Source organism: Lepus europaeus, chromosome X (assembly GCF_033115175.1).
Source record: "Lepus europaeus isolate LE1 chromosome X, mLepTim1.pri, whole genome shotgun sequence".
Classification (NCBI taxonomy): domain Eukaryota; kingdom Metazoa; phylum Chordata; class Mammalia; order Lagomorpha; family Leporidae; genus Lepus; species Lepus europaeus.
The window spans coordinates 98,128,459-98,138,350 of record NC_084850.1 but is presented as its reverse complement, the minus strand read 5'-3'; the positions used below and the strand labels follow the sequence as shown (position 1 = coordinate 98,138,350).

Genomic DNA, 9,892 nt, shown 5'->3' with positions numbered 1-9,892 from the left:
AGGGGCAACAGGGACAGAATCCGGTGCCCCGACCAGGACTAGAACCCGGTGTGCCGGCGCCACAAGGCGGAGGATTAGCCTGTTGAACCACGGCGCCAGCCCCCTAATTCCTTTCCTTAGCTCAGCCCTCATTCTTCCATCAGATCTGTGATTTAGGGATGCCTCACATATTTCATGGGAAAATGGGATACACTACATTCAATCTCACTTTATCTTTACTCCCTAGATTTTCAGTCCCTTTTCACCAGGAAATAAATTTAAGCTTCTGTGAGAGGGGAAAACACATGCTGTTTGTGACCTCCTGCCATTTGGTAAGCAGGGTGGATTCTGAGCAAGATCCTTTGCTGCAAAACTGTTATATCAGATGTGAAGAAGAATTGGGGCTCAGAGTTGTAATTCTTTTAGTTTATATAGTAATGGGGTTATACAGTGAAAAGCAAGCATCTGTACGACCTTCTGAATGACATTTGATGATAGGGTGATTATCTATGTAGAGAGAAGGTATTGGTTGTTTCTCCCTCCCTACCTCTAACTTTACTTTTGAAGACTTATTTATTTATTTGAGAGGCAGAGTTACACAGAAAAAGAGATGGAGAGAGAAATACAGAGAGAATATTCCATCTGCTGGTTCACTCCCCAAATGGCCATAATGGCCAGACTTAGGCCAATCAGAAGACAGGAGCCAGGAGCTTCTTCAGGCTCTCCCACACATAGCAAGGGCCCAAGCACTTGGGCTATCTCTTACTGTCTTCCCAGGTCATTAGCATAGAGCTGCATTAGAAGAAGAGCAGTCAGGAGAATAAACGGTGTCCATAAGGTAAGCCGGCACAACAGGCAGAGGCTTGAACTACTAAGCCACAGCGCTGGCACCTCTAACTATCTTTTCAATAAAGAGCAGAACTTTTACAGATGTTGAGGAATTTATCCATGGAGCTTGTGATATCAATCATTTTCTCTGGGTCCTCATCAACCGTCTGAAATGGCTTTAGCATTATAGTTAATAATTTTCTGTGGCACAGTAAGATAAGTATATAAGAGGTATTTTAATGCTTATTTTGTATCAATGATTTAACTTGAGAGATCTGTGTGTCTCATTTTGGTAAACTCATCCTTCAAGAGAGGAACAAAGGTTTTTCTGCTAAAAAATGAATATAGGGGCCGGCGCCGTGGCACAGTAGGTTAATCCTCCACCTGCAGCGCTGGCATCCTATATGCATGCCAATTCTAGTCCCGGCTGCTCTTCTTCTGATCCAGCTCTCCGCTGTAGCCTTGGAAAGCAGTAGAAGATGGCCCAAGTGCTTGGGCCCCTGCATACGTGTGGGAGACCCAGAAGAAACTCCTAGCTTCTGGCTTCGGACCGGCGCAGCTCCGGCCATTGCGCTCATTTGGGACTCAACCAGCGGACAGAAGACCTTTCTCTCTGTCTCTTCCTCTCATTGTCTGTAACTCTACCTCTCAAATAAATAAAATCTTTAAAAAACAATGAATAACAATATCCATAATTTTCTGAATATAGCAGATTGTTAGTAAAGTCAATACACACATCATCAATTTTGTATTCTAAACTTTCAGAAGCATTTGCTCTGATAAAGGACCAAAAGGCTTCAACAACAAAGCCCGAATCCTCAAATCTTCTACATGTTGACTGATACTGACACTGTGATGAAAACTATTACATTTTCAGAATTGAAGAGGGCTGTACAGACACACACACACACATTTGTATATATATATAAAACATAGCACACACACACAAAAAAAATACAGCACAAGGATGTGGGTACCAAAAAATATACACTCTGTAAATATGAGTTAGTATTCGTTGAACTAAAGTTTCAACAGATGGATTCTTTGTTATAAGAATGCATAGATTTATGTTTGGTCAGCTCCTTCATAATCTGATAGCACAGTGCGGACTCGTCCTACAGGGCCTGCACCATCAGGGAGAGTGGGGTGACAGTGTTCTTCCACAAGAAGCACCGGGGACAGGCTTCGGTGAACATTTCCGCTTTTATTGATGACCACGTACACTTTTAAAGGGCAGGAAGAAGGGCCTAATTCAGGGCAACACCATAGGACAGAACCTACACTGGCACCAATATGCCCCTCCAATCAGCTTAAAGGTTATGTAGCTAGGGTAGCTTTCCAGGTGGGCCTGGGCCACACCAGGGAGCTATTTACCTGATCCACACAAGGCAGGGGGGAGCGAAATGTACCTGGGGCTACCACCACCTGCCAGCAGTTAGGCTAACTGCATGGGCTAGGCAGGCAGTCTCACAGGATCACCCACAGCACAGACCAACATTACCAAGGCAAATGAACAGAGTGGTGACTTTTAAACTTCTGTGTACATAAGGATAGTATCAGCATGGAAATAGAAATGCATAGTTTTCAGAATGACAGGATCATTAGAGTCATCTAGTAGCAAAGATGGGACTCTCAACTTTTTGAAGGCACGTGAACCCAGACTTGCTCCTTCTGTGTTTATCTTTTAAATAAGGCCTGACAGTGAAACAGAAATGTGATCCAGAAGCAGCTGAATGTGGAAAAGCCAGGTCCCACAATACTCACACCTTGCAAAGATTTCAGGCCCAAGGAACAGTTTTTATATTCCAATTCATTTTATTTACCTAGTGTGACCTTGATCCCAAGTCCATCAAAGAGAATTTATGAACTAAGTGTTGAAGGTAATGTCACTCGTGAGGGTATTTATTAAAATCGTAAACAAATTGTTAAGAAAGTTTATTCTGAAGTGATAAGACTGTCATGACCAAAACCAGTGCCCTCCAGTGCCAGGATTACAAAGTCGTTTTAAACATAGAAGTTTACCACTGCAATTCAATAGATTAGTAGATTAACGAAGGAAATTTGGATCCATGAATATAATTGAATTGTCCTGCAAATGCTAAAATTGTGGATAAATATAAATCCTTTCCTTATATGCAATTTTAAAAAGATAAATCAACAGTTTAAACTAAAATCAATATCATCAAAGCATGAGATTTGTCATATATGTAAAATCTAATGTAAGATAACCAAAAGAATGTGAGGAAGGAAAGGAAACAAAGTTGTTACTCAGAACATGTGGTGTAGTGTTATTTGTGTCTATGTGTGAGTTAATTATATTCTCATTCTCATAGCAACTGCTAAAAACAAAGATATGAAAATAGTGTAAATTAAAATAGTGTAGGAGGAAATAGGAAAAATGAATAAAACTGGATGTGATAAGAAACAAATTAAAACAAGATAGTAGCTGTAAATGTAAACTATTTTGACACAAAATCTGCAGTAAATAGCACTTTGACAATAAGTATACACAAAAAACTTAAAACATTGTAGCCAAATGAGATATACCTAATTCCATTAACATAAATGGGAGTATAGCAAAGTACAATACAAGATGTCTATGCTGTTTTTATATACCAGCAACAATCAACTGAAAATTGAAGGTGAAAAGAGTATCCCTTACTATAGCACCAAAAAGCCATGTCACGTTAGTGATAAATATTTAACAAAGTTCCTGCAAACCTGTACAAAAAAAGCCAAAAACCATTACAGAAAAAAATTAGAAGAGGCAATAATAGATGAGTGATATACCACATTAGTGGATTTTAAGATTCAAAATTGTGAACATGGGGGGTGACTTTGTAGTGTGGTGGATAAACCCACCACCTGCCATACTGGCATGCTGTATATACACCATCGCATGCCCCAGCTGCTCCACTTCCAATACTGCTCCCTGCTAATCAACTGGGAAATGCAGCAGAGTATGTCCCAAGTGCTTAGGCCCCTATCATCCATGTGGAAGACATAGATGAAGCTTCAGGCTTCGGCCTGGCCCAGCACTGGCAGTTGTGCCAACTGGGGAGAGAACTAGCAGATGGAACATCTCTGTTTCTCTATGTTTCTCCCTCTCTCTTGTAACTCCTTCAATGTAAATAAATAATTATTTAAAAATACATTGTGAATATGTCCCAGTTTCAACCAAAGTGTCTACAGATTCAGTGTAATCCCAATGAAAATCCTTGCATTTTTATGTTTAAAAGATGAGTGTTTAAATTGTAAGACATCAGCATGCAAACAAATGAACCTCTGATATTGTATTTCACACCCTATAGAAATGAAAACCAAATGCATCATACACATAAATGTAAGATCCCATGGAGTAAAACTTATATAAAGAAATGTCAGAGAATCTACAGCACTGGTTTACATAAACATTTCTTAGGATACAAAAATCAGAAACTATGAATTGGAAAATTCACAAATTAAGTTTACTAAATCAAAAAGTGTTCCTCTTTAAAAGATAGTAGGCGGATGAACAGAAAGTACATTTACTGGAACAAAATATTTGCAGATTGGGTCTGGAACCTTCACATATTGGTTCTGAGATTGCAACATTGTATATTGACTTTTCATTAAAAGTTACACACCTTTTCCTGGAAAGATACATTTACAATATGACTCAGTAGTCTTACTCCTATAGAATTCTAGAGACTTTCAAGAGAAATAAGAACTTATGCATCCATGAAGACTTCTACTGAAATGTTCATAGTCACTTCCTTTGTAACAGGCAAAGTTGAATATAACCAAATCGTTTAACAGCTGCTAAAGGATAAACAAACTAAAGTATATTCATGTAAAGCAACACAGCCCAATAATGAAAAGCAACAAATTACCAATGCTTGTACAGCACACAAAACTGATATGCTAAGTGAAAGAAACCAAACATAAAGAACCAAACACTTTACTGTCTAATGTAAGAGTTATTTGGGGAATACAAATTTATAAACAGAAAGTGTATTAGTGGTTCCTAGGGATTTGGATGAGGAAAGGGGATGAACTGTACTAGTGCCAAGAAAAGTATTTCAAAAGACAGAAATTTTCTATATTTGGATCTGATTAGTGTTTACATGTCTCCAGAATCAACAGTGTACATTTAACATTTACAAGGTCAGGAAGTAGAGAGTGAATAGTTCAAAATCAAATGGCCATATTTAAAAGATACTTCAGGTTATAACCATTGTTACATGGGCAAATTGTATTCCACAATATTGTGTACTCAGAGGACAATTTCTTATATGAGGTACTTCAAAAAGTTCATGGAAAGTGGAACTAAAAGATAAGTCTGCTTTGATAGAAAAAATTTGAAACCCATACACTTTTTATGAAATATGTATGCTATGGAAAACTACATGGGTTTCAGGCTTTTTGCACCAAAATAACTTATCTTTCAACTCCAGTTTCCATGACCTTTTTGAAGACCAATTGTATATGTCTAATCTTCCTAGATATATACAAGTGTCTGGTGTATTTATAGATTTATTTATTTATTTATAAGACAGAGGTACAAAGACAAAGGGAGAGACACAGAGAGATCTTCTATCTGTTCTTTACTCCTCAGGTGGTCACAACGGGCAGGGCTGGGCCAGGACAAAGCCAGGAGCCTGGTACTCATCTCGGTCTCCTACATGAGTGCAGAGGCCCAAAGACCTGGGAAAGTTTCTGCGCTTTCCCAGGAGCAAAGGTAACAATGGTTATAGCCTGAGATATCTTCTAAATATGTCCATTTGATCTTGAATCATTTTATTAGGGAGCTGGTTCAGAAGGAGAGCATCCAATACTCAAACTTGTGTTCATATGGGATGCTGGCCCTGTAAAAGGCAGCTAAACTCAATGCACAACAATGAAGGCACCCAACGCTTAGTGTGTTTTAAGAAAGATTAGGATAGTATAATATTTTTGTAAATAATGTACACAAAGTGATAGGAAACATTCTGTGAAAATTTTAAGCAACTTTGGCAAGCAGTAGTTGTTCCTTGGATTAAAAGAGGTTGGACAGATGTAATTGCAAAGGTATATTACCAGTGTGGTGTTACAAAATTTCAGGCAACTCAATACCTACATGTTACATGCATTTCTAAGGGACAGGGCTGACCAAATGGAAGGAACTAAAAGGCAGAGAGAGACAGGCTGGAAACTGATAAAAGCAACTACATGAACAGAAGAGAAGAGTTTGGCAGTGAGACCTGGAGGGGTAGGATGGGATGACCTTTCTTCCCAAATTAACAGTGCTGGGAAAAGGAAGGGGGAGAAGACAACTTGCTGGGTTATGCCAGATGTGCCACTGAAGCTAAGCTCTGTTTGGTCTATGCAGGAAGAAATTGGGGATTTAAGGAAAGTATAGAATCCGTAAAGTTTCCAGAGGAAAGCAGGATTTTTTTTTTTACCCAGCTCTATCCTTTCACCCATCTTGCTCCCTCAAAACAGATTCCACATCATTTAGTAAAATTTGCACCAGAAACTGGAGTTGGAATCATGATGCTGCAATGGTAGCAGAAACCCGGGAGCCTCAGGATTCACATAAAGTTGAACAGGGGTTGGGGAAAAATGATGTTAAGGTAAGAAATTAGTCTGCTCTCATCCCCTACTCAAACTCAGACCCCAGGCCTCGACTGGGCTAGACAGACTGGGAAAAACAGACAGCTGATGTCATTATCAGGGATCCCATAGTGGACAGACACAGTAGGTGAGAAGGCTGAAATGGAGGCCAGAAGTGTACTTGCAGCTCCTAGAGAGTGAAGCAGGGGCCTGGGTTCAAGAAGGAGTCAGAAGGAAGGCAGTAACATGGTGGGAGGAGCCTTGAGAATATAAAGTTATGAAACATCCTCCATCACCACCTATCCATGCAGAGATGACATAAGTGGCACTGGCAGATGAGTGACTGATCAGGGGCACAGCTTGGAGCAGGTGACTTTGGAGAGCATGTGGAAGAATGGAAGACACCCTTGCTAGGAGGTCAGATGAGGAGTGCGTTGTAGAAGCCCACACACTCAGACTCTCAGTTCAGGTACATTCCAACGTGCTGTGGTTTCTCACCTGGTCTCAGCAGTGTCTGCTCTTTTGAGCTCTGTGCCCCGTAATGGTTATCAGCGGTATCCTCACACAACACTAGCTGCTGTAGCAGGTGCTGCTTGGGCAACTGAAGCCGTTAGCTTGGATGATGATGTGAGAAGTACGCATCCACAGTGTCCACAAAGCTCCTCTCCAAGTCCATCTTTTACTTAGGATGTGTCTATTCATGAGCACTGCCGACAGTATAAACACTCCACTGACCATATTTACCTACCAATAGTGCCATTCACAGCATATGTTCTGGCCCCCTGGCCACAACAGTCAGCTGAGGGCTGAGAATGTGTAGGGATGGTCAAAAACCTCCCGCCGCCTCTCCACCAGGTGGATCACAGGAATCGGTGGACAGATTCGGAGCCAGAGGAGCTGCATCAGGATCTGGCTTCAGGTCCACTCTTGTATCCTTACAGAACACTCGGCTCATTTTCCTCACGATGGCGTCTGTCCTGAAGTCATCACCAAGGGGTTGGGACATTTCAGGGGGGAAGATATTTGGGGGCTGCTGCAATACCTCTTGACACTTTTTGAGAGTCTCCTGGAGAAGCAGTAGGCCTCCCTGCTGGCTCCGCTCCTGGACCTCAGCCAGCAGGCCACTCAGTTTGGTAAACTGCTCTGAGAAGTGGTTGACGTTGGCTCTAGCTCTTCCCATCTTTGCTTTGTACATCTCTTGGATGAGCCACTGCAGATGTGCCTGCTCTTCCTCCAAAAACTCGGTCAGCTGCCCAAACTCAGAGGCTGCACCTGCCAGCTCTAAATCCATCTGGCTGTTTAGCTCTGCCAACCGCCTCTCCTCCTCAGCTTTCATGTCCTGGAGCTCCCCCAGGTGCTTCCTTAGGGGTTCCAGATGCCCCTGCAACTTGGCCTTGTACCCCTGCACCACCTCCTCCACCGGCACCACACTGTGCTGTTTGTGCCTCCGAGATTCACGGCAAACCACACAGATGGCCTCTTCGTCTACCTGGCAGAAGAGCTTCAGGGCTTCTTGGTGTTTGGGACACATGGCCTGCTCATTTACATGGCTCCCTTGGGCAGGGTTTGGGTGCATCTGCCGAATCACCTGCACCATGTTGGCCAGCTGCAGGTTGGGGCGGAAGCTCCACCGATGGAAACTCTTTCGGCACTGGGGGCAAGTGAAGCACCTCTGAGGCTCTGGAGGAGGAGACAGTGGGGTGGCGTGGTCCAGCTCCTCTTCCTCACCCTCTGCCAGAACTTCCTCCTCATCCTCCCAACTGAGGTGCTCCTCCTGCATGTCCACTACATCCTGCTCTTCCTCTTCCTCCTCCTCCTCCTCCTCCTCCCCCCACACGGAATCCCAGTTGGACTCCCTGTTTCCAACGGGCCCCTCAAACTCCTCCTCCATGTCACGCTCCAAGTCATCGTCCACAACGGGCGTTTCCAATCCGACACTGGCCCCCACAGCCTCCTCAATGTCTTCCTCCTCCTCCTCTTCCCATTCTAACTCCTCTCTGTCCTCATCCTGCTGCCTGAACCACAACTGAGTTATACACACTCGGCAGAAGTTGTGCCCACAGCGGATGGACACGGGGTCTGTGAAGTAATCGAGGCAGATGGCGCACACTGCCTCCTCCTGTAGGGTCTTCACAGGGTTAGGAATCTTGGCAGCGGTATCCATCTTCCCGCCCCGTCAGACAGGTTAGTCCTGAGGTGGCAGAGGGCAGAGGGGCGGCAGGAAGGCAGAAGCCCTGGCGGCCAGGCCCACCGCCAGCCCTGCCTCTCCACCCCTCGTCCCAAGCACAGCCCGCGAACTGTCCTCCTGAAAACTCACACCTTCAGGCAGAGTTCTCAGCTCGCTGACGACGACCGAGTCTCAGCTGGATAAAACAGCCGAGTGCCTGCACCAAAGTCCCCCGGGTAGCCCTGAGTGAAAATCCGCCTTCAACGTCGGTGTTCTGGCCTCCTCACCAATCCCGAACAGTTCGCTTCCGGCCTCCTCCCCCACACTTCCGGTGTGTGAGCCCTGCCTCCTCACCAATCCCCGCCCCTTCATTTCCGGCCTCCTCCCCCACACTTCTGGTGCATGAGCCCTGCCTCATCACCAATCTCTGCCCCTTTACTTCCAGCCTCCTTCCCCACACTTCTGGTGCGTGAGCCCTGCCTCCTCACCAATCCCCGCCCCTTCTCTTCCGGCCTCCTCCCCCACACTTCTGGTGCGTGAGTCCTGCCTCATCACCAATCCCCACTCCTTCACTTCCGGTCTCCTCCTCCACAATTCTGGTGTGTGAGCCCCACCAGAGTTCCTTCCCTGTCTGGCTTTGCCTCCCCCCCCCCCCCACAATTTTTCCTGTTGCTCCCATGGCAACAGGTAAAGTGTGGAGACGCTCTACAGATGCTAGGGAACAGAGCGGGAAGGCTAGAAGGTGGAGACCCAGGTCTCTGGGCTATGGTAGGGCTGGGGAAGCTGATGGACCAGAACCATCTCCCCATCCCCCGCCGCTGAGTAGGAGCTGTGGGGTATGGTGGGAGCTTTTTGTGTCCGTCTGCTCTCGGTGCTATGGCCTCACGAGCTGAGCTGCATCCTGCAAGCCTGGCACAGATTGCAAGCACACAGACTACACACAGGTGGAAGTGGCCAACTTGAACCTGGAATTAAGTCACCTCTGAGCAGTGTATGTCAGAACTACTCCCCAGGTTGGCAGCACAGAGGCAGAAAGAAGTGTATAACGAGAGGCATGCAAGTGTGTTCATATCTGTGCTTTGCAGACAGCTTCGATGTGTGTGCTTTTGACTGTGCTATAGGAGTACGTAAAGTGATGCAATGGAAATATCCCTACTTGCTAATATCTCCATGTTATCAAACTGATCATGAATTCTCCCAGAAACACAATAATTAGAATGCACCACTGCTGTGTGTGTCCCTTTAAACCTGGCACTAGGGGAAAGCAGTGTTAATCATAACTCAGCCGAAGTTTGTTTAGAGACCTGCTGCCATTTTTGCCTTTCACAAAAATTTTGTCTTCCT

General features: G+C 44.5%; 1 protein-coding gene across 1 annotated transcript; it reads right to left on the bottom strand.

The window, feature by feature from the left end:
- Positions 1 to 5,314: 5,314 nt before the first annotated feature.
- Positions 5,315 to 8,545, bottom strand: LOC133752790 (E3 ubiquitin-protein ligase TRIM41-like). The gene is given in 2 exon segments (XM_062183105.1): positions 5,315 to 7,246; positions 7,248 to 8,545. Coding segments are annotated over 2 exon segments (1,368 nt in total). The 3' UTR covers positions 5,315 to 7,176.
- Between the last annotated feature and the right edge of the window lie 1,347 nt (positions 8,546 to 9,892).